This window comes from Falco punctatus (genome assembly GCF_963210335.1).
Source record: "Falco punctatus genome assembly, chromosome: 4".
Lineage (NCBI taxonomy): Eukaryota > Metazoa > Chordata > Aves > Falconiformes > Falconidae > Falco > Falco punctatus.
The window spans coordinates 78,893,383-78,919,411 of NC_137583.1; the positions used below are offsets into that span (position 1 = coordinate 78,893,383).

The following is a 26,029-nucleotide window of genomic DNA, read 5'->3' on the forward strand; positions in this document are numbered from 1 at the left end:
CTTTAGGTGAACTTGTGCAATGACCTTAGTTGTTCCAATCAAGACAGGAGTTTGGTTTGGTTTTGTTCTTTTTTTAAATCCTGGGAGTCTAGAATATGTGACTAACAATACAAACACAAACGTTTCCCCCAGTCTTAAAGAACAGTTAATTAGCTTTTTGAAGTCAGTACAGCCTCATCTTTGCTTATAGCCCAACTGCTTCAGCTACTAAAAATGCTAGAGGGGCTTGTCCACAAGTGTTTCAGCAACCACCAAGACAAATGTAATCCAGAGCAAGTTCAGTAACCACAGACCTGCTTAAAGTTGCAAGAATCTGTTCACGGTGTCAGTGTTAACCAAGCTGGGCTGAAAAGCAGCCTGTCTCTCCCTTGAGCTCCTAACATTTTTGGCACTGCAGATAATATGGTTGGAGATGAAGAGGATTTCAGGCAAACATCCTGTGTTATGAGTACAAACTAGCACTCGTAAGCGTATGTGTGCCCCAGCATAAACCTTAGCTATTTCCCAGTTAATCCACTCTGTAGAGGTCTTAATTACTGCCAGAGACTGCAGCTCAAAGTCAGGAGTTCAGGCTCCCCACTAATGCTCAAGAAAGTTATGTATCTCAGAAAAGACGGCTTATTGAGCAAGGTGCTGCCAGTACTGAACAGTAGGAAATGCTGTGGAAGGAGTCAAGTTTTATCTTTCAAAACAGTTAGGCATCTACATCACCTTCCATGTCTTAGTTACCAGCTTCAGTGCTGGGGACCTGCGTGGGCTGGGTACTGTGCAAAAAGAAGACCGGACCATCCTTTCCCATTATATATAAAAATATACTGCTAAACATCTGAAGAACTTCTTTGCCAAAAACTGAAGTAGCTTGAGGCTTCCAGGCTATGGGGTGGGATTCTGAAACTACAGTTTTGAACAGAGGTGTTTCAGACTTGCTGAGCGTTCAGCCAGATGACCTCCCTGCTCCACAGACAGCACGTAGCTTTTTAGCTAGTATCAAATGCGTGTTAATGCTGCTCACCGCGGCCATCAAATGATGTTCTGCTGCATCTGAGAAGCAGCAGGTCTTTTCAGTTAACTTCTGTATGTATATAGTTATCTTCAGGTTTCCAATGCAGGTACTTAGTTATCTAATACATAATGGGGCAAGGATTAACTAACTGAGTGTACAGTTAACTGGAAGGGAAAAACTTCACCAACGTAAAAGGAAAATCAACTGAATTGAAAAAGGCCAAATACAATAAATTGCAAAGCAGGTCCTATACAGTACACAGAACTTGTGATCTTAAGTGGCTACTGACACATCCTTTTTCCCTTCCTTTGCTGTAAAAGAGAGTGGGGAGGCAAAGGGAGATCAAGTGAATTCAAATTTTCTTACTGTCCTACTGGATTACTGTTTGGAAACTGTGAATTATTAGGTACCATCTAAAAACTGGTCATATGTTTTATCTTCAGATGTGTTACATACTAATTCAACAGCATACCAGCATTCCAGTGGGAATAAAAGGTCTTTTTTTGTCAAAATCATTTTATTAAAGTTAATGTCATAACAAGCTCAAAATAACACATGCTTCAGAAATAAACTGGATGAAAGATGTCCTGAACGGAATACGAATGGTTTTGAAGGCATGGCAAAGCATCAGTTGCAAGAAACCTCTGCAAACAGGTGCAAATTCAGTTGGTGCAATGGAGAAAAACCTCAAAAAAGAAGCCTGCCGGGCATGACTTCTGTTTTTGTAATGCAGTTTAATAAGTTAAATCAGAAAGAGCACAATTTCCATGGCTGCAGAGATCCAAATGTATTTCTTCAATAACTAGCCCCAGCACAGGTTTTTCACTGTGAGTACTAACAAAACAAATTTAGCTGACATCTTAACATAGCAGTAATATATATATTATATACATGATAGATGTTTGACTCATGCAGCCTCCTCAGTTATGTAATTTTTTTATTTATTTACTCAAGAAACATTATAAAAAAATAGGTTTGCAATTTTTATTTTACTCCAGTGTTAGTGCTGCATCACCTCAGGCAAAGAGACAGTGTTTCAGATAATCTAATTTGGCAAGAAATCTGCCCTAATTCTTAACCTCATTTTTGTAAATCCACGTAGAAAATAAATGCAAACTCTTTATACAAAACAAGAGCAAATAACTGTACCCATATAAAAGGGGATTAATTCCCTTGGATTTTATTATCATGGCACATACTTTATAGTTTCACAACAGCATACTAATTTTCATTTAGGTTTTTAAACCCCAAAATAACGTTGATGAACGGAGTTACCATAGTCAGCTGACTCATGCATTAAGCAATTCATGTTCTTTATCAGTTTTTCCAACAGCATCAGGATTGGATAACGGGTCAAGGTCAGCAAAGAGACTGAACCAGGCAGTCAAGTCTTTAGGATTCTTTGTAGGTTCTGAGAAGAAAAGAAAAGAAAGAAAGAAAGAAAAAAAGAAAGTACAGACCTGTCAGCTATTCTAAAACAAAACTGAATGTTTGACTGAGGTCTAACAAATGCCACCCTATTGTTTAATTTATTACTAAGGCCATTTCTGACAAGAAAATTGGAATGAGTGATGGCATTTTAAAACACTGCCTGTAACAGAATACAGAACTTTAGTAAGAATGAATGTTTTGCATCTGTCTGCCTGTGTCTATTTTATACAGCTCCTCCCGCGTTAAGTACAGGAACACTTTAATTAAAAATAGAAACAATCTTGCTCTGTCTAGCTTTGTTTCATGAAAGGTATTTTATTTGTGTGTGCACCTGCATGCCTGCAAAAAAGTAAAAGGAAAGTGAAGGCAAATGTTACTTTCAACCTCTCTTACAGGACTAAATTCCTTTGTCTAAATCCACTTCATGTGACTCTTCTGTCCCCCTATATATGACCACACAAGGTCATTACTCATCTGGAATGAAGTTTTAACAAGTAAGTATTGGCTGGAGAGAGAGTGGGGGGTACATCTGATAGCCAGTCCCAAGTACAGCTTCTAGTATTAGGGTGTGTTTTTTGATGGATATAAAATAACACGAATCAAGAATATGTTCCAACATATTTTATTGCATCTATGTGCCTAAACTGACATCAGATTTCACAGAGGTCTCCTGCCTTCTCTTATTCCAACAGGGCAGATGTTCATGTTAAAGCAGTGACAACTTTGGCTGCTATGAAGAAGGAATGTCACCACTTGCTTTGTTTTTTGTGACCCTATGCTTAACAGGTATTAATTATATTGATAGTGAAATAAGATGTGCTCTTCCAATCAGAGAAATAATGTCACATGAAAGCATTCTTTGTGACACAAGGAATTTATGGACAAAATAGGCTCCACTGGCATGATTTTCATCTCCACCTCTGCAAGGCTGGAGTATCTGCCGCCTTCGCAAACACAGATTTCAAAGCAGATGAAGGCTGTTCCTTTTTGTGATGAAGGTACTGTGGCTGTGGTATTGCGCTCATTTTCAAAACACCTTAACCCTCTTTTTTTTTCTGCTGAGCTGAAACATATCAGTCTTTTAATCCTGGGAGGCAGGGGAACAATACGCTTTGCTCCTTTTTTTTTTTTTTTTTTTTTTTTTTTTCTTCCTGCACTGAGTGTCTTTGATGTAGCTTCTGGTTGAATGTGAATGCACAGGATAGGCTACAAACTGGCAATAAGGGTTCAATGTATTTCTGGTTCACTTATCCATAAAACCCTAGTCAAAATCAGCAGGGCTTTGGCTCAGTAGATGGCAGGACTATGCACTCTTGGCTCAGTCGCAAGAAGTGAATTAAGTTTCAAACAGATCATCACTGATATGATGTATGTTATCAAAAAAATCTGCAATTAGGGCTCTTCTGCCTTATCAGTAGCCTGTATTTTAGTCACAATGTCCTCCTAGAGCTTTGGAACATTGTTTAGCTTAGACAAAGTGCATGCAGATGCTAATCTGTGTGACTCAAAATTGAAGTAGTAAAAGAAACTGTACTTTCAGCTCCCTCATTATATAGTAAATCACCCTCCTGACATACTACTAGCACTGAAGCCTACCAAAAATACACATACACACACATATCATACACATAACCAATGCTGAAACAGAGTAGTTCATTAGTAACCACAAGATTCTTGACATGTAACTACTACAAAAGTAGGTTTTATTATGATAGAGTAACTGAGAGGACTGGAAAGATACATGAGTCACAGCTAAAAAGGAAACACAAAATGAAAAAAATACATGACTATCACCTTTCACAGGCGTCTTGTTAGCATTCACATTCAGGCTGTTCGGTTTCTGTGCTGGCTGTGGTATAGATGGCGGGCTCACACTGTTAACTGCCCATCCTAAAATTCAATAATGCAGCAGCATTAGCATGAAGAATTACTTTTACTCCAACACCCTCTAAAGCACAGTGCACACCTCAGACAATGGAGCAGAATATTATGGTTATGCCCATTTATATCTTTTCTCAAACACAAAAAATCAGGAGTCAGATGCTGCAGACAAGCAGTATCCTTAGGAGGGGAATATCTCTGGATCAGTTTCATCACCTCCAGATTCAGGCAACTGTACTCTTTTCAAACCTTTAACCTGGCCAAAAAAATATTTTTTTTTCCCTTTTACCTAATCACAGTTAATACCTGTTCACAGAAGGGACAGCACAATAATCAAGTCAAGCATAGCTGTAGGGAGAAACATATCACTTAGATTTGGGCAAAAATGTCACACATGCTGAACATTTTTTCTACCTTTCTTTACTTTTACAGTTCCAAAGACATTAATTTCATCAACTATTCCAGAAAGACCTTAGATTTTTAATGTTGAAGTTATGAATTCTGAAAAAAATAATTTCTTGCAAAACACTTTGAGGAATTAATTTCAAGATGCACTACTTCAAGTTAACTTAAAAGTAGGTTTTAATGAAGTATTTAATTTTTTTCTTCACTTGAAAGGATGTTCTCAACAGGGAGAGAGTAACTACGCAAGAAAAAGCAAAACTTGGTATTCACAACTTTTTGTTCTTACATGTATATTCTGTAGCCACAAAAGAGTAATGAAAAATGTAGTTAATGAGGCCAGATGAGGTAGGCTAGCAAAATGAACTAGGGGTGTCATACCAAGGAATCATACTAGGAAAAAATAGAGCATTTTTGTCCCTGGCTTAAGACATCTAAATTCTTATGCTTTATGATATTTAGAGGACTGCAGGTCATATTTTTAATTTCGGTAATAACTCCTTTAAGCCTGGCCTGATCAATTATCCATCTGTCTCTGGGATCCAGTAGATCTAATTCTGTAGTACTGCAAACAGGATACTCAGCTGTGCACACAGTTAGAGTTTCCTTATTCAGTCTTTTTTTTCTACAAGTTCACATCCTTTTCTGCTCTCTTTGTCCTTCCTCCCCTTACTTTCTCCTCTTTTGAGAGCCCTGTCAGATATGGGTAGCCAGTGCCCTCAGTTACTGTAACAGCCACATAAACCCTTCCTCTCTCCAGCGGATTATTCTCCTCACTCTCTGATCTTACCTTGACTATAAAAGGTCTGAAGCCCAAGCTGTGTTGTTAAAGAGAAGCAAGAAGAGCGTTTCTATAAAATCACATGAATTAGGAAGGAAACTTAAAGCCACAGGCATCCTCTGTATCACTAAGGAAACAAATCAGACACTTCAAAATCAGGACGCAGAGCACTCACATGTATTTGTTCTAGGCAAAGGTGATAAAGGCTTATGAGCTAGCCTGTGCCCACCGAAAAAGAGGTTTTTACAGTTTAAACTTCCAAAAAGCAAATCTGATTCGTAAATAATGAGAAGTATGGCGTTAACACTTCAGAAAGACATACTTTTTCAGGCATTTTCTCTGCTTGTGTTACAGAAGAGGAGAATGGCAGAGGACATTATGCACAACTATAGTAAACTGTAATGCTTTTATTTGTTTGGAGAGGTATTGCAAGTGAGTGTTTTAATATGTCAGCGGATGGCAACGGATTAATTGAGTGGCTTAAGCTAATAGGGCCAAATCCTAATTTCAAAGAAATGAATGGGAGTGCTGCCTGGAAACTTTCTGTGCAAGTCCCAGGGACTTCAGTGAGATCAGGAGTTGGCTCCCTGAGACCTCTCTGATGTTTGTTTACACTGTGTGACTGGCAGACCACAGAGTGAAACACTGCAGACTAGTTAACTCCTTTGGAGCCCTCCTTTTGAGTCCCTGGACTAAGGCTTGGCAAGTAGCACATCTGTGAGAGATGGTCTGGTTCTCTGTTCATTGAAACGCAGGTAGCTCAAATACCTCTTAGGAAACAAAAGGAATCTAACAGCAGCAACAAAAACATCTAACCAAAAATGCTCCAGAAAATGTGGGATGCTTTTGTAATGAACCTACCCATCTATGAAGGTATTGGGAAAGACTGACATAGAATTTTATTGAATACTTTACTTTCATGAATTATGTCTTTAGTGTTCACTCACAGTGAGCTACAAGGAACAACTTTGCTTTTCAAAACCAAACTGCAGCCTATCAATGTGAAAGTAGTTGTTGGCCCTAAGCCTGTTCTGGTTTGCCTGTTCAAAGGATGGCTTTGTTACGTGACTAGACAAAAGATTATTGCCGAGACAGCAAGGAAACCAAACAGCTTACTTTTCAGCTAGCATCTTCACAAATGTTACCACAATTAAATTTAGAAGTGGAAATGGTGAGCTGCACATTTTCTTACCAACTAGAATATACACACACAAGTAGGGAAGATAAAGAAGAGCCATTAGTGGTACGAGTAAGTGAGTAAATGAGGCCGCAATCAGGAAAGAGAAAGCCACTGCTCTCTCTGAAACAGTGGAAAGGTGACGAAACTACAAAGCTGTATCTGGAGGAGAAACTAAAAAGGTTTGTTGGGACTGTGCACAGCAGATTTGTTTCATATGTGTGTGTGTGTGTATATATATATATATGTATACACACACACATATATTTATATGTATTTTAAAGCAGCACCTGGTAGTCCCATAGCAATTCAAAGTCCCATTGTGCTAGATCCTGCCTATAAATACAGCCAGAGAACACTCCAAGCTGGGAATTCCTGACCGTAAGAGTTTATAACCTACATAGCATTGTGCCTGTTTTACAGATTAAGATCTGAGGCAGAGAGAAAACAAAGCCCCAAAGATTTATGAGCGTGCTTAACGTAAAATAAGTAAGTAATCCCACTGAAGTTAATAGAAAAGTTAATGTGCTTAAAGTTAAGCATGTGAGTTTTAAGAATCTTTATGGTTTTAAGGCCAAATTCACACAGGAAGTATGCAACATTGAGGCTCCAGTGTGGCACCTCACACTGAATAATTATGAAGCAATTCTACCAACTGGGGGAGGGGGAACACATGTAAAAGATGCATCACCAGTCCTCAGTAAAAATATCCATAATTCATATATTCTAATACTTCCAACTTGTATGTTTAGGTATGTTTATACTGCAGTTAGTATTTTATTAAAAAAAAAGTCTGTTCCCAAATTCATTGAGAAGGTCAAAGAAGTGCTGTGAAGTGAAACGATATGCAGTTTAAGATTAAAGATGAGATTTCACAAGATGCAAAATGGATGGAATCTCACCTTCTGTTAGAAAAAAAGAAAAAAAAATAAGAAAAATAGTCTAATAAAGTTAAAGAAAGACATTTTCCTTGGCAACTAGAGTCAGCTGGGAACATGCTGATTATCAGATACAATCATTCATCTGATTAGCCCTGACTTTTCAAATGCCAATAGATCAATTACCATCATCTTCTGCCAAAACCTTGGAAATCCATTTGAAAACATCAACATATTTTATTCTTCCAATACAGATTTATTCTTTTTCTTATACAAAAAGATTCTGGGATGCCAGGATGACTGCAATGGATTTTCCATTTCTAGTGTTCCTGGAATGCAACACACCTGAGTTCTGATTTTGAAGTGCTAATAGTGCAGCCAATGCCAGCGTATTGTGCAAATGAAAGCATTAACAACCACCTCAGAGAGGATGCCCAGCCCTGTTTGCCACCAACACCTCAAAAATATTTTTCCTTCTAAAACATGTTTATATTTAAAAACATGTAAAAACTCTGAAAAAAATAACCCATAATATTTCTGTTGCTATTTTCAGTAATTTGCTTAAAATGTGTTTATGTCTCTGTATGAGGAAAGGTATTTTTCACTGTTTGTTTTCCCCTTTCAATAGATACTATGTCTGCTTCTGGTTACAAACTGTTTTGACAATGCAACAACTAATACTCATGATTTTTTTAGCTTGTGTTTTATAAGGTCAAATCCTACTCTCTTCCAGTCCCTCTTCACTCTATCAGTCATACTCACATATGCATGTTCCTCATCATAAAAATACATCTAAAACTGTGCATCACGGCAAATGTCACTCCCCCAGTTTCCATCTAAGCACTGAAGTCCGTGAACCCAAATATCTTGCTTTAGGGGTGGTGTATCAATTGTAAGATAAATTTGACTTTCTAGTTCTCGCCAAAACATCACAGGTGATTCTACTTTATGTATGACTGTCACCAGTTGCATGGGTTCCAAGAAGCAGTCTTCAGGATGGAATCAGTCTGCTAGCCTTTCCTGTGTCACTCTTCCCCAAATGAGATTTAACTTAGGACAGAACTCAAAAATTGAAGGCTCTCTTCCAGCTTGCAAAGCCCTAGAAAAAATCTATCCCGACTGTGAGGAGGACAAAGGTAGTTGCTGTTGGCTGGTTACCACCAGCCTGCCTTCCTCCCTCCCTCCATCAAGGCCAAAGCAGCAGCAGGAAAACTCTGCCCTAGCTCCCCCCCCCCTCCTTTCTTTTCCCCGCAGCAGCGTGGAAAACCCAAGAAAATGAATGCGTAGAAGGAAGGGGTAAGAAAGGGTCGCATCAGCAGATAACCAGCCTACAAGAGGAATCCACCTGTATGGTTGCCAGGATGAGACAATGCATTCTACCTTACCTATATCCCTACACACAACAGTATGGGATTCTCTGAAAAAAAAACGAGAAAATAATCCGATGCAATTGATTTTCATTAAGTTGTTTAAAAATAGTATTTCCAGACAAAATACAGTAACCCATTTTAGGTTCTCTAGTCCCTTAACAGAGACCGAAGTTGTGATTTAAATAGCAAAACCTACTCAAACAGATTTTCTGTTACAGAAAAAAAAATAATATCCCAAAGGCCTACATAAAATTTCAGGAAGCTCAATGAAAGACAGTAATTTTGACTTTAGGTTTTAGGGCACTTCATTCACAAGCACTGGATGAGCAGGGCTAGAAAACCAAATATGCCGCTCATGTTTTCCTCCAGGCACGCTCTGCTTTACCTTCTGGGTTTCTGCAGCTGTGGCACAACATAAGCTGTCACCATATTTCTACACAGCAGAAAACCTAAAGCCAAAACGCTAAGAGAACAAGATAAGCTCTCACCATGCAAAGATGATTGCAAGTCATTCATGTTTTGGTCTAACAGTTGTGAGGGCAAGTAGCCTGAAGGTGTTGGTGCCCCAGAAGATGAAGCGTTCTCCACATCTCCAGCTGAAGAGTTCACAGAGAGATCAGCAAGTGCAGCCTGTCCAAAAACAGCTGTCCACTCTTTGCTGAATTCCCCCTCATCCAGGGAGGAAGCGTTGAGGATCTCATTCAGTAATACCATGTCATCCTTGTCACCAGGTTCTGACTCCAAGGACTTCACAAACTGAACCTTTGAAGCTGTCTCAGAACAACAGAGTCAAGAGAAATAATTTTTTAGACAAAGAAAAGAAGGAATCTTTTAAAAATATCCAATCTAGATTCTGTATGTGAAGTGAGATGGAATATTTTTGCGTGAATTTTTGTTGTTTTCTCTTTTAGACCCAATTCTCTTGGATGGCTGGGCTTGTAGCTGATGCAACAAATAATTCCATGATTATCTCAGATAACAGCAGTGAGGTTAAGACTCATTTCTCATTAAAAACAATACTACAAGTATGCTTAAAAAACAAATAAACACCACACCAAAATCATTACATAGTCTAATATTTAAAACATTGGGGAAGACTACTTTTATGTTGGTTTTTGAAGCATAAAACTGCCAAAAAAAATCAGAATTGTATAAACTGAAAATAAGTAAAAGTTGGGGATTATTCCAGAATTTTGTGAGAACATACTTGAGATTACTTTGATGACCTTCTGAGCAGTGCTTGAATTATTGGGGTATTTCCCCACGAGAACAGGTTATGTTACACAGGGTTAGACTTCCACACTGTTCAATGCTGTAGTAACCTTTTTTCCCCTCTTTTAGGCTGCTGAGAAAGAACTGAGGCCACTTTGCTTCTGACTCCCCTTGCTAGTTTTTCTAGCACCAGTGCTGCTGCTGAAGAAGCTCTTAGACCACTTGAGCCATTACTCCTTAAAAAAAATTGTTTTCCTATTTTAGAAATGTTGAATAGTTATACAAAATACATGAAACTTGTAACCAGGATCCTAACCCTTCTCTCTAGCTTACAAAGTATTTGGAAAGTGAAAGAACTATCAAGGAACCCAAAGTGTTATTTTACTTGGAAACCTTCAGAGCTCCACTGTGGACAAAAATGGTGGTTAACAACGTTGATAATGTTATGTCACTGAAACTCTGATCAATTGATCTTAATTATGCTCGTTTTGAACTTGTGGTAAGGCACAGAAGCAGCTTCAGTTTTCCAAGGTTTGGGTAGATCAGCTGAGCTCTCCAAGTTGCATACAACTTGCAAATATGTTTTTAACCCTTTTGGGTTAGGATAGAAGACTGATAGTAACAAAGTGGTTGCAACAGGCCATTTTATTTAAATGTAACAGCCTTCTCAGCAAAGTTCCCTTTTAATAGCTGTAATAATTTACAATGAAATGACTGAAGTTGAGTCATAAAAGAAAAAAGTGCAAACCTGTGTTTTAAAATAGGCTGGTGAGTCAGCATACACACCTACGTACTAAGAAACAAATAAACCAACACATCATATAAGGATTTTATTCGTTACTGATCTCAGCTCTGAGATTCATCTCTTTTCTAATTCACATTTTTATATACCTCTGCACTGCCTGACAGGGCCCAAAAATTAGAAATGGAAACATTACAAACACGTCAATCTCCTGATGCTCCCACTGGACTATAACTAAAATACAATAGAAAACAATTTGTTCTCATGAATTTTCAGGCTGGTTTGTCATCTTCAGATAAACAGCAAAGAATATTAACATTGTCCAAGCACCTACAATTCCTCCAAGCTATTCAGCAGGTGAGGCAGATAGGTAAATCCTTCCATAGGGGAAACACACTTGCTGTTTCAAAGGTACTTAAGAACTCTATGGGGCATCACCAACTCAAAGCTGCTTTCAGGAGGCCCCTTTGTGAACTTGGAAGCCTTGCAGGGGGACATGCAAAGGGAGCATTAGTAACAGATCTGCTAAGACCTACTGCTAACACTGTACCTAATCACAAAAGACCTATAATGGAACAAAAACTTTGCAGCAACACAGCTCAGAGCAAAGTTCTGCTTCATCTGGGTAGCCCATTGCAGTAGTCCCATTATTACTGGGAGAGAAAGTACAACATATAGCTGAACACCTGAAGGGCCATTAGGTCTTCCTGTAGTGCATAGGACCACCAGAAATCAGGAATGACACATTTCCTTGTCTCAGCAGTCTTTCTGATATTCCTGCAGGGACAACACACCTGGGGCAGGGGAGGATAAGGTGGTGCTTAGGCTCAGGCTACCTTGAGTAAGCAGCAGTAAGTTCTACTCTTATTTGCAGTAAAGGTTATCTTGAAACCAGTCCTGCTTATCAAGATACTACTCATGTGGTATCTCTGCTAGATTACTAGAATGATAGGGACTTTGTTACCTCACCTGTAATTCTTCTATTACTACTCTTCCTGTTTCTCACCGCCTGTTTTCAGTGTCAAAATCTGTTTTTTGTCTGCACATGCTGCCCCTAACCTTAAAAATGTCCATGAAAAAAACCCCAAACTCCCAATAAAACACTGAAAAAACAATGTCACTATATTCCTTTTTGTAGTTGTTTGAACAAGCCTCTAGCAATGCTCATATTCCTTTGCAAACATGCCTCGTTTTGCTGGTATTTAAGAAAAATAAATGGGATGAGAAACTAAATATTTACAACCATACATGATTGGAAATACAGGATAAAGACTTCCTTCTGAAACACACACCAAAGTGTACCTCTAACTATACTACTTCATTTAAAATAATCCAATACTCATTAGCCTAAAGCTAGCTAGCATGTAAAATCAGCGTAAATGGCCGATACTATAATATTAACATAACCATCCTTATCTGATGTAGCCACCCCACAACTGTTTTCGTATTGATTTAAGTACTTGACTAAAGGAAAAAAAAAAAGCCTTCTAGCTGACATAGCTAAACTTGTATGACCAATACTTGTATGCAGTATCTGCATCTCCACTAAGAAGGTCCAACAAATAACAGAACTGAGTAAGCGGAAAACCAGAAGAAAAAAGGCCCCTATCAGACATGCATCGACGTTTTCTATTAGGCACAGAAGGCATCACTACCTTATGTACCCACAGATTAGAGCTGCTTCTGCACAGACAGCTCAGGACCGTTCCCTGTTTGTACATTTATGGGCAATTCCCCACACAGGTAGTTTCCCCACAGCGCAAAAGGCTGCCTGTGGCAAATCCAAAGTCAAGGTGTTTGCAAATGCTCTCTGCCCTACCCACCATGAAGGCAGTGCCTTAAATACCCCAAATTACACTCTCTGACTAAACCGCAGAAAGGGATTTTTTTTCTTTGCTTCTTTACTTGCTTTTTGCGTTGCCACAGTTGCTTTTATTGTTGTTGAAGGTTTTTTTACTCATTCCTCTGAGATGTTTGAGTGAAAAGCAAATTGGAAATTATAGGCAATACTCTTACCACATATCAAAACTCAATATAAAACTTTTAGCCAGATCTTTAACGTGTTACATGGTAAAACAGTATGCTTGGAAAAAAACAGCACATCCCCTTGAGCTGCCATGGAGCTAACAAAAGTGTAAGGATAGGAGTAGAGCCTGGAATGAAAAATTGCTTTCTCGTGTGTATGAGAACAGCACAGCAGATTTAATTCACTATCTGGCTGAAAGCAGTCATCAGCTCTTATATGGTTTTAAATGGACTATATAAATTGTTTCTGATACATACATTTCTGATATAAAATCTTGTGGTTACTAGTGTATTGCCAATTGGTTGTGATACAACAACTAAAGAACCAAAAAGAAAAGTTTGTGAAATGTTATAGGAGGGATAAGGTTTACAGTGGAACCTACTTCAGCAGGGCAGATACGATATAGTCTGGTATACCTAATTTTGAATCCCTGTTACAATGTGTTTTATCCCCTGGAAGGTTTACTTCTTACTGTAACATCAGAAATAGTGCATCTGCATGTATATGAAGTTGAGTTTCTTTTAACACTGTTTAAATAATGCAGCTGAATAATTTCATTCAACCTCTCAGATTATGAAAACAATTAGGATCCAAGATGAAAAGTATACTTGAAAAGCAGATGAAAAAAACATGCACAAATGTTGCATACCATTTTCTTGAGGCTGCAGGTCTAATAAGTCATCTATGGCACCTAAAAGCAAAACAAAACAACAAAAAAGGAAAAAAAAAAGAAAAAAGAAAAGCAACAAAGGAAGATCTGCAGTACACTGACAATCAGTATGTATAGCCCCAAAGGCAGTTTTCTTAAGTCTCTTCACCTGAGTTCTGCTTGTGGTTACAATTTCCTTGTAACGTGGATATGACATCCTTGCCATTGTCAGCTGTAATTGAGATCCATAAACATGTCAAATTGCACTTGGCACAAGACCATGCTTGTAAACAACGTCACTGTAAGATCAACATGCAATGGTTGTTTGGATTCACATTTTAAATGAACCTGGTCACAATGGATGAAAGACTCAACATATGAGCATTTCTAAGCGGTGGGGCAGATTTCGTAGTTATAACTTGGGGGGAACCTTCCTTTGAATCACCACCCTGCCACACTTGCCCATCTCCAGTTTGGGTGCACCCAACAGAGACAACTGAAAAACTCAGACAGGTCACTGCCGTCCTTCAGAAACGGGGACACTTCTTTCAGAGGCTTGCGCTTACACAGGCCAGGAGAGAGCACAAGAATGCCAGGACCTCATTACTTCCTAAATCACCTTCCTTGACAATATGTTCTTCCTCATGACACCGACTCTGGGAATGGGGAAAAGGAATCTTCCCCCAAAGCACCCCAGGTCAGTATATAAGCACCTCTTCTGCAGGAAAATAAATGGGCTAAGACCAATAGGATGGAAAATGTATAGCTCAGCGTTATAGGCTATGAGAGGTGAAAAACCACCACCATGTCCCAACCCTAACTAACCTTAAGTTCTGAGCAAGTTTCTTAGATTAGACACAGAGTCAAAACAATCATCTAGATTCCATTTACCAGTGAAAAGAAAGACGCTTCTCTCAGGTGATTAATCTCATTTAAGATATGTAGCTAAACAGGAGGGATGAATTACCTGCTGAACATGCCTTTCTCTCCCCATTAACTGTTGAGGAACTAGACAACTAAGTCTGTAGCTCTAAAGGCAAATGAAGAGGTTGGTTACAGTATTATCACAACTGCAAGGCAGATCTCCTGGAAGCCTCAAACTTGAGGCTGGAAAGGAGAAACAAAATTCTCCATAGGGGAATAGAAAGGGTTTGGCATTCAGTTTTTAAGGTCTGTTCAGCAGAACTGCATGAAACAGAACAGCTTGCTGTTTGAATCATATTATTTTAACAAGGCTTTACTAGGACAATGACAGAAACATGCCACCTGCACTAGAATCAGCTGGTCATTTAAGGACCCATGATCACATCTTACAACACCAGATATAGATAGGAGAGGCATAAACACACATGGACAAATAGACATGATGCTTCCATAAAAGGACAATGCACAAAGCTAAAGGAGAAACACCCAAAGTGACTGAAAGGGGGAGAAAAGAAAAATCAGAAATGGAAGTTCATGAATGGTGGGATATGGATGGCCGCAATTCTGTAATGAAAAAAGCACAACTGTTGCTGAAATCCTGCCTTAGCTCTGTTGTAAACATGATGGCACCAATCTTAAAAACATCCATAGTATATTAAGGGAAAACCCAGCGCAAATGATAAAAAATTGGAAGTCATGAAGTAGTTGATGAGGAAAACTAAGAAGAAACACAGCTCCATCGCTAGTAGCACTACATCTGTATTACTTTAGTTCATATAGAGTACTTTAAGAAAAAAAAAAAATCTTAGCAATGGCAAAGACCTACTAGTGTATGGAGATGGAAAAATTTAGCTGAGCAGGCAGAAGTATTCCAAAATACTTCAGTTCCTTTTAGGGGCGACGGAGAAAGAGAAAGCACAAGTTATTTATATTATGGATGATGGTGAAATATTTTACAGTCCATAAGTAACTGAGATTCTAGAAAACATCTGTTAAGAAAATACAAGCCAGATTTTGTATCCAAGAATATTAAAATATCTCATCAAAGAGATATCTGATCTAATTAATTGCAAAATGGGTGAAACATCAAAACACCGGAAAAGTCGTAATATTGTGTCAGTATTACAAAAAACACCCAAACAACAACAACAATAAACGGGGTGACTCAAGTAACTGTAGGTAACTTAGGGGCTGGTAGCTCACCACTACTCCTAGGCAAAACATTAACTGAATCCTGTTCAGTATGGGATTCAGCAAAAGAAAACGAGCATAATAAATGCTCCTATAATAAAAGGTGTTTTTATGGAAAGCAGACCTAGTTAAAAAACCCCAACTAATTTCATCCTTTGATAAAACTATGAACCTTCTTTGGTAAAGATATTTGTTTAGAAACAACTTGACTTTGCACTGCATAGCCTTCCAGCTAAAAAGTTAGCACTGCATAATATCTGTAATGAACATATTGAATGGATTAGGAACATGACAACTAACAGATGTCAAAAACCAGTTGTTAGGAGAAATAATTGCAAAGTAGAAGTGTTTTTAGTTTAGATCGGCAAGGTTTAGTGTTATATCGATCACTATTCAATGGCTTTAGCACTCATCTGGAAGTAAACACAATATCACTCTTGAAAAAATTGTGCAAACAGACTATAGAGGTGGTCATTCAGTTTCTGTGGTCAGAGCTGGGAGAGTTTTATACCACTGAGTCGTAAGTCATATCTCTAGGAATAACAAATATAAGCCATACTGCACAAAGGAAGAACGAATCCTGGAAAGCTGTGCCCAAAAGGAACTGAGACTTGATAAACAACAAATTCAAATACGAGCTTCTAACTTGATGTTGCAGCAAAATGAGATATCCTTCTTGGATACAGAAACAGGAATGTGATTTTGCCTTCCAGAAACGTGACAGCAGAGACCAACATCAGAAATGTCTTGCACAATTATATATTTCATATTTTTAAACGGATGTTCTAAAGTGGAATGGAAACAAAAACTTCAGAAATCAAGGAGTAGGGAAGATGTCTCAAGGCACCAATATGCTTAGCCTGTCAAAATGAAGATCCGAGAGGAGTCTTGATTTTAAGTATCTTCATGGAGAATACAATACCACATATTAAAACGATTCTCCATTCATTTAGTAGAAAAAGATATAATATAAGCCATGGCATTACTTTGCCTGGAAGGACCTCTGGGGGTCATCTTGGCCAAGATCCTTGTCAGAGCAGAGTCAGCTATGAACTTAGGTCAGGTTCCACAGGGATATGTTCTGTCAAGTCTTAGGGATCTCCAGGGAGGTCTTCAATCAGGGAGGACTTCAAAAAGTCCATGCACTTTTTCCAGCACCTCACCACGCTTACTGTAAATGCTATTTTCCCTTTCTGTCACTTGTGTCCACTGCCTCCCATTCTTTCACCGTGCACCCCCAGTTAGAGCCTGGCTGTGTCACTGGGTAATACAACCTATCAGGTCATTAGCAGCAGCTGAATATGACTTTGCCTAGCTTTTGGGCAGAAGTTCTAATGAATTCATCAAGTTCTTCACATAGTACATGTTTAATCACTGGAACAAACTAGCAAGCTAAGTGTCGTGGTTTCCTTGTCTCGACACCTACTAATCTGTAGATCCTTTCCTTGAAGACATGCCCAATGTAAGAACTATACTTTGGAAGACAAGCTATTTGACCTATCTAAGAGTAATAGAATGACATGTAAGAGATTAGTTTTAACAGATATTCCTGGCCTTGAGTTTGATGCATTTGTAAGGATTCGCTGGGTGAAGCTGAACATATAGAAAACACAAATGAAAAAAACATGCATTACAGCACTCAAAGTTATGATAGCGTGAAATAAAATACCTGAATAGTTTGACTCCTTGGTATGGCTTTCCTCATCTAATGATATCAACCTTAATTTGAAAGAATAAGAGAAAAGTTGAGAATAGTATTCTAAGGCTACAGAAAAATAATACATTTTTCTCTCTTTGGTCACATCACTATAAAATCATATCAATAATAAATAAACAATAATTCAGATGGGCTCTTGCATTTGCTGTAATGCTGGTTGGTTATTTAACTTTTACTATTTCATTGGTGGAAGTCTGTTAAAACCAAAATTAGATTGAAGACCAACTATCAAAACCTACCACCTTTCCATTTTTAATCTAACTAAATCTCTGTAAGGAAAAGTACAGTGAATTTGGTTTTCCAGATTTGGTCTTTCATAACTATCATGAAGGAGATACAACTGTCCCCCCAAAAAACCCAAAACCGAAAAAAAACACCCCGCTTTGCAATTGTCTTTTTAACAGCAACTAATTGAAAATCAACAGTCACATGAGTTTTGTCCTATGTCAGCAGATTTCTAGAAAAACAGATCAGCAGTGTTGATGAAAAAGCTCTTGACAGAAAAAAAAGCTGTGGTTTACATGCAATTCTTATACAAATTGCATGTAAAAAAATATACCCTTCAATGAAGAGTACATACTTTCTAACTGCTATTACTTTGTGTAACGCCATTCAACCAGTAGGGAATGAAGCAGCCACAAGGCTGATGTGGCACTGAAGAGGACTGACTGTGCAGGCACATCCTCCCATCCCCTAGTAGTGACAGGACAGGAGGAGCCACCTGCCCTGCTCTTGAGAATAGGCTTGTGGCAGAGCAGAGGAGAATTAGATGCAGGCTATACTCCAGTATAATGAACGTTTAGTGTGAATGGGAAGTTCATGAGGATTTTAAAAGCTTTGCTTTGAGTAATTCTTCTAGAATCTTTGATGTTTATTTACGGTTTGTTTTAGACAGCAGAAATGGTGACATTTCCCTCCCTGTTCTTTGACAGACAAAGAAAAATACAATCCATAAATAAAACCAAGGACAACCATGACATGGCATGTGATGCATTTGCTGGTAGGTGCCAATGCGCACATCTTGCCTAAGTCATGTGTTCATTCTAGAACTTTATATTCAAACATCGAGGAAAACAATTGTTTATGAAATTCTTTATTATTGTCAGGAGATGCAGCAGATTCAAGGAAGTGCTGTGGCAACAATCACCTGCTAAAAGGTACTTGGGTGAGTCTTTTCTAATCTGAATAGCATCAAGCCTGGCCGATTTATAAACTGTTTTTTGCCTTTGGTTCTGAATCTAAACAAGTAAAAGGAATGCAAAACTGAAAAATCCATTATTACAAATAACCGAGAAAAATCCACTAATCAGTCAAGCTGTTCTCTGCTTTTTGACAACTGATCCTTTGCTGGGTGCTTCATTTAACCAGGGATAGTCAAAACAACAGGTGGCAGCAGGATTATATCAACACTGCATCTCCTCGCAACTGAATCCTGAATCTTGATGGGCCCGTAGGGGAGGGATTGCATCTCGTTCTCCTGTTCTCCGCTCCCCACAGCAGCCCATTCATAAGTCTCTCAGCCTCAGAACTACAGGTAACTCAAACCTTGATAGCATCAGCTCACTTAGATGTACTATATACTAAATACCTACTGCTTCATTGGATTACTAACTGATGCTGTATACATTACAAAAACTAATCGCTGCTCAAAGCAATCAGGAATCCATATCCTATTCCCAGGTGAAAGGGGATGCTGCTGAAGGGAGAAATACAATGCCCATATATCTTCTCCCATGTGTAGCTGTTTACCATTTCTTTTGCTAAAGAAAAACTGAAGCAAAAGCTGAGAAATAAAGAGAAGGCTAGGAAAGATGAAAAGCATATAAAAGCTTTAATGGGTCTTTTTCAAGCTCTTAATTTCACTGTAAAGTTTATTAGTTTTCATGTACACATTGCAACAATTCAGGAATTCTTGTATTAAGCTTACTGTTAGCTAATATGATCAGACTAGCTGTGTCTGTATTTCCATTTATAAATGTTCAGTGACTTTAGCAATGAGAAAGCAGATTATAGAAAAAAATGCTTATTATTTTAATATAAAGGCCATGTGACTTACTGACTCTGCTGATCTTGTACTGATTTGGTGCTTTCAATCTGCAGGTCCTCCTTTTCTGCTTTTTCTGTTAGTTTATTCACAGGATCTTGTAAGCTCTAGATCATAACCGTAATATAAACGAAGAGAAAAAACAAAATAGAATCAGTTAAGCAGAAGTTTATCATTTAAGGCCAAACCAGGCTACAGAACCTACATAAATTATGCAAGAACATTTTTGAGCTGTATCAAAACTGTATCTGACTCAAACAAGCAAAATAAAAAATGTTAGAAGATACTCATTCAAATTGGGTCACAATAATACACTTTATGTAACAAGGTGACTCCTGGCTACTTCTAAGCTCATATTCTGTTTCAAATATTTCTAAGTAAAACAATCTATACCATGTGCAAGGCAGGCACTGAGTGCATGTTTCTTTGCCATTTGGGAGGTTTGCCTTTTTTTTTTTTTTTTGAAGATCAGAAAAATTCATTCCTTACATCTGTTTGTTCCTCATATACTGCTTTTCTTCTTCTTTAATTCTCTTATTTTCCTGACACACCTATTCACATAACCTTGGCAACTGTAGTGTAGTGGGAAGGTACTACATGTACTCTCAATCTGAAAATGAGGGTTAAAATCTTGGATGATTAGACAGATGGAAGTTCAGGTGTGGTATTCTGAAACCCTGCTGTCCCTTTGCAATCTGAAAGATCATGCTACCAAGGTAACAATTTGCAGTTTCATAGTCAGCATTTTTATAACAAAAATTTGGATGTTTGAACAACCTACCACATAAAAGATTGTAGACTGACTCTTTGAGATCACAGATGTGATAAATATACTATGGTTTGTCCCTGTTATGCATTATTTAGGATTTCTGTATGAAAAATTAAATAACTGAAGTTAGTAATTAAATAATCACAGATATTAGCAATGTGAATATTTGGCTCTATCCAATGGTTTTGCTGTGAAGGTGAAAACATGTTCCTCTTTCCAAAGTCCAACTCAGTTTCAGAAAAATAAAACCATGTTTCATGTGAATAGTCCTGACCACTTGTAATTAAGTTTATTTACGTCTCACTGATATCCATAGTAGTGCACCTCACCCACCTTCTCCCCCTGCCCCCCCAAAAGCTGAGGCTAAAGCAAAGAAACCCCTTTTGTGCCAAAACTAACTCACACAAAAATGTAGTGGGTTTGCATCTGGAGTTTTAACGAAGTGGTAGTATGTTTCATCAGAATAGTAAAACAAAATAAAAGCCATGGTCTGTAAGTTATCCCATCTATTGAATAGAAGTTAAGAGTTCCCAGCCCATCTGTTACAAGAAAGGCGTTCCCAGGCATGTTGCAGGTCTTGTTTGCACTGTCCTGTTAACTGGGACAGATGAGTCCCCAGAAGGGGCATTCCAATTTCTGCTTGGCTCAGTACTTGTCTGTATGAGGAAATCTATATTTAGTGCTCTGGGAACCAAACTAATGGACCTGTGGTATACTGCAGTTGCATTTTTATCCTCTCAGTAAGTTAATTCTTCTATCTAGAACCACAGATTAATTTGTCATAAGCACCTTTAGCACTGCAGACATCATGCATCAAAATGCACAAAAGCAGCAATAATAAAGAGGCATTAAAGACATTTATCTTATTCTGTGGTTGACACTTTTTGTTGACACTGTAACAGTGCTAACTAGGATCACACGTAAGTCTACTTCTTGGATTCCAAATAACAGACACTAGCCACCTCAGCTGGATCACCTATGAATGAATGTATTACCCTTTAACTGCATTTGTACTGGCTATTGATTAGACTGCACTTCTTGTACTATTAACGTTAATCACAGAATCACAGAATGGTTTGGGTTGGAAGGGACCTTACAGATCATCTAGTTCCAACCTTCCTGCCACAGGAAGGGACAAATTGATGGGAAGTATTCCATTGACTCAAAGAAGACCTGGATTAGAGCTCAAAAACGTAAGAATATGCACTATACTTGTACAAAAGTGCAGTGCAGGGAAAGACAGCAGAGCTTTGCATTATGGGGACCGTACTCCTTCAGGCACCAGGCACTTGAACTGTCTGGGACACCTTCACAGTAGGAGACACAGTCCACTGTAATCAGGAGGTGACGGTGCACCAGTTGTGGTGCTACACCTACCACTAAGTATAGCAGCACAGAGCCTGCCCCAAGAAGGATGTAATGGTTTTGAACAACAGAACTACTCCAGCTGCTGCCTAATTATACCAGTTAAAGAAAGTTATCAGGAGTAAAAATCTTCTGCATCTTCACCAAGAGAAATACAGAGGAATCAGCATCCGTCTTTAAGGAACTATATTATGGTGCTTCCTTTGTAAGTGTTTCAGGAAGTCCATATTTAAAGAACTGTGATCAAACCACGGAAACAGCATATAGAATGGAGCTCACAAGCACCTTGGGAAGGAAACAGCATGACAATAATGGCAGTTACTATTTCCTGTATTAGAAAAATAAACATAGCTCTGAAATATAGCTTTGATTTCAATGGAGATTATGATAAATATTGTTTTAAATCAGTAGATTTATTTTAATACAATAATTCAATATAATAATATAATTCAGACAATATTCCCTCAAATTCTGATAGCAAATAGTGAAATTATTTTTCTGTCCCCTGCCTCCCTCTGCTCCACATGGTGACGTGCACTACAAACTGAGATATCTTTTTATAAAGATTTTAAAAAGCTAGAGAATGGGTATGAAATAAAACTGAGTGTTAAAAAGCTACTGTCAACCATTTTCTAAACGTGAACCCACGGTAACATGATCACTACTGTCAGCATGCATAGAAATCACACTAACAATTCTAATTGTTTCAGGTTACATCAGAAGAAGGGAAGTCCCATCATCTAGCAAGTGTAGTGATTAAACGAGACTGTAAAGACACAGACTGAGTTCAGACAAAAGCAAGCACCTTTCAGTTGGGTGTATGAAGTGTCCCTGACTTCACTGGTTCAGAGCAGACAACTGTGTAACTTCGCTCAGGGGCACTCATACAGACTCTGTTGCGAGCTACACCAGTATGTGGCTTAAGGCAGGATCCTTGTACGTTCAGAAAGCTATTTTCCTAGCTTGGTTATTTCTCTTTTACTATATATATATATATACACATACACACACACACACACATATATATAAAAAATACACTTACTATCAGGGTAAGACTGTACATGGTAGCAGAGCAAGTTCACAGTGAATTCACTCTGCCTATCTTGCCTGTTCCTACAACCAAAAGTCACCAAGTGATATTTTGCACGCTCCCAGTACTCAGACCAAATATCCAAGCTGACAAAGGGTGCCTCTGCCGCAGAGTTAACCCTGATTCCAGCTCAGGCACCATCCTGAGTCTGACTGCTACTCACAAAATTCCTTCACCTGCCTCTGGGCTGCTATCAAGTCAAGCCAAGATCATCTGGACTGCACACAAAACCCATCCTCTGCAATTAAATCACCAGAGTGTTGACAACGCACGCAGCTCGCCCACAGTTCCCCCCAAGTGCTTTGGACAACTAATGTGCTTCCTCTTGACTGAGAAAGAACCAAAGCAATACAGCTAAGGGCAGGTCCAGGAGACAGGGATATATCCCAGGACCTCATGGTGCATATGGAGAAGTGCAACACCACTGAAGAGACAAACACTTGGATATGTTTCATTTGGGGGGAGAACGGAAAGGGAAGAGGAGAAGCAAGTACTCTCAGAATTTCCTCATAGAGATTCATCAGAAAAAAAACAACCCACTCCGCAAAAAATCCCTACAAAACCCCTAAAATATAAAATTATATGTAATCTGGCCTATGCATAAAGTCATGCTGCAGCAAACAGGAACAAGAAAGGATACGAGACTACAGCAGAGGTCAGCAGAAGGCAACAGTTTTGTAGTACCTGTTCGGATAGAGTTCTCCAAACCACATTAGGAACACAGGCAGATGCATTCCACTTTGCACAGAAATAAATGGATGCACTGAGATTTACGCCTTTTGACTCCCTTACCAGGGCTATTATTATTTCCAGGCTTCTTCAGGAAGTTTGGTATTATAGCATTAAAATGTAAAAAATGCAACTAAATTTTCATTAAGTAACTAAAGCAAATAAACAGTGACAGAAATTAGAAAGAGGTATTATTCATGAAAAGTAGCCCCTGCAATAAATGTGAACTCATTTGATATACGGTAATTTCAAGACAATGAGACCTTAAAGGCTTTAACAAAACAGCAGCCCATCATCTTTAGTATTACAGCAATGCATACAGTAACAGATACTTTTACATCACGATACATAGAGTTGTTAGCACATTAATAATCATCTTTCATCAAGCATAAAACTCACGGTTAGGAAATACAGCTGCAATAGCACAATTATACTACTCTCAGCATATACCCTGAAGCAAAGAAAACAAATGGGCTGCTTTTCATTAAGGGCGCTTGGCAAACATCTCTAAAGACAATGTTTTCTTTCCAGAAACAATCCCAAGAGGTATTTAAGAGTCTCTTTCCTGAGGTAAACCTGGTACCTGAATATATTCGTAGTACAAACTACAAATAGTAATTTTCCAGTACATAGCACCTTCTAATTTTCAGTAAGACAATCTATGTCTAAGTCAAATGTTAACGGTTCCTTTAAATTCTTGTTTAAAGTAAAATGTTAATCCTACATACATGTATGCTTAGTTTACTCAGAAGAATCATTTGTATGAGCAAAATTAAGCTGGTAGTATCAGAACTGGAATCATAAAAGATTGCAAGAACCAAATTCAATATTTTCTTCTAGGAAAGATTCCTTTTAAGATATAAGACAAGGAAAAATATTCTAAAAGGGGCAGCTCCCAATTAAATGTAGAAATGGGCACACTGAAACAGTTTATGTATGTTTTAATTAATTATATATTCTGCTTGTATATTTTTAATGCATAAAGTCAAAGCAAACATGGCATCTTCACTGGGTACATTTTTAGACCACAAGTTTCTCCATCAGAAACTACACTTAACCTAGATCAGCTATAGCCATTTATTAGTGCTTCATAAAAAAATTACACCATGTAATCTCAATGTAGAATTAGCTGCAGGTCCTTCTTAATATATAGCTACTCTGGCATGAACATATGGTATGATTGGTAGGGATCAGATCCCTAACCATAAATACCTGTTGTTCCACACCCAGGTCTAGCAGAGGAGACATGGGACTCAAGGGAGTTTTACACCCTTCAGAAATGACAAGCAGAGGTGGTGACTTACCCTAGTAAGGCACCTGAAGTAGCCGCAGACTTCTATTCTTTTAGGCAACAGAACCTCACCTGATGCAACCACCAGATTTTGAATTAATCTCCTTAGCAATCATGTAACGTAAACAAACAGAAACTACTAACTGGGGGAAAAGAGATCATGGAGGACACTTAACTTTGGTACAGAAAATTGTACCACGCTCTAGAGATGGAAAGAAATAAAGAACTGATACAAAAGTCTTACTCCCAAGCAGCTGTTTTCTGAAAGCACAGACTTCCATGAAACTGTAGTATAAAACTACCTCCTGATTAGCATCATTTCTCAGCATACATACCACCGCAAAAACCAGGAAATCACATGTTTTCAGCAGAGCAGGCCAACAATAAAAATGGTTAAGATTCTCATAACAAAGTTAGGCTGCATCCTAAACACAATACAATATTCACAGCCATTTTTACAGTAACTTTTTGCATCAAGGGAGTGCTTGTTACACGTGTGGACTCAATATAGATTGTATTTCTTCATCATAGATTCCCACCCTAATTTCAAATTTAGATTATACTGAAATCTTTCACAGGAGGAAGTTCAGAAAATAACAAGCACCCCCAGCCTCTCTCATCCTCCATCACAAGGGTACTCCACACTTCAGAACAGGTGCATTTTCTGTACAAGTTTATCTCCAAAGTGTCCAAATGTTACTGTACATTTTGAAACATAGTATGTCTTGTTCAAATAATCACATTTTTAGATATAAAAGAGAATAATGAATAAATACCCAGCAACAATATAGGCTACCTACACAAAATTAAGACTGGAATTGGTTTGTATCAAAGCAAAGAGAAAAAATTCCTCAGAAACCTTCTAAGACCAGGAAGTTGTGAAAACAGCCCACCAGCATGGTACCCAGGCTGTGAACTAGACACTGTTGCAATGGGAGGCAATGGTGGGGAAGTAAAGGGGGCTGCCTTTTCTGGTTTAGAGGTTAACTGGTGAGTCTGTAGGCAATTACTAGCAATGTCAAGACCTATGCCCAGCTGTCTCCTGCTGAAATCTGGATATAAGCTCTGTCTAAACCCCATCTTTCATGATGTGGACTATGCAAGAAGCTTAGTTATGTTAACTTCATAGCAAACGAGGACTTCTGCAAGACAGGATTCTTCAGAGGCTAGGTAAGATGAAAACATTTATGAGCCTTCTTTTATTTTTGACCTCAGCTAGGAGAGGTTGAGCTTGACATTTTTTTGTTGGTTGGTCTGTTGTGATGTTTCAAGCTGCAGGAGTAACAGTCTCCACAAGCTCTTTATGCACTTCAAAGTTCAGAAATTGCTCCCTCCCAACCCGCATTCTAGAAAACAA

The 26,029-nt window shown here is 38.4% G+C and overlaps 1 protein-coding gene across 6 annotated transcripts in view; it reads right to left on the bottom strand.

The window, feature by feature from the left end:
- Positions 1-1,501: 1,501 nt before the first annotated feature.
- ICA1 (islet cell autoantigen 1) overlaps positions 1,502-26,029 on the bottom strand; it is a gene marked incomplete at its 3' end in the record, with an annotated part of 76,208 nt that continues 51,680 nt past the window's right edge. For 3 of the 6 annotated variants that reach the window (XM_080386754.1, XM_080386755.1, XM_080386756.1), the window contains exons 9-15: positions 19,441-19,535; positions 17,337-17,386; positions 13,722-13,784; positions 13,553-13,594; positions 9,412-9,693; positions 4,229-4,324; positions 1,502-2,414 (exon numbers count right to left, since the gene is read on the bottom strand). In XM_080386754.1, the coding sequence (XP_080242880.1) occupies positions 2,293-2,414; positions 4,229-4,324; positions 9,412-9,693; positions 13,553-13,594; positions 13,722-13,784; positions 17,337-17,386; positions 19,441-19,535 (750 nt within the window). The remainder of the gene's footprint in view (positions 2,415-4,228; positions 4,325-9,411; positions 9,694-13,552; positions 13,595-13,721; positions 13,785-17,336; positions 17,387-19,440; positions 19,536-26,029) is intronic. The other 3 variants (XM_080386758.1, XM_080386757.1, XM_080386759.1) reach the window with 3 other exon arrangements.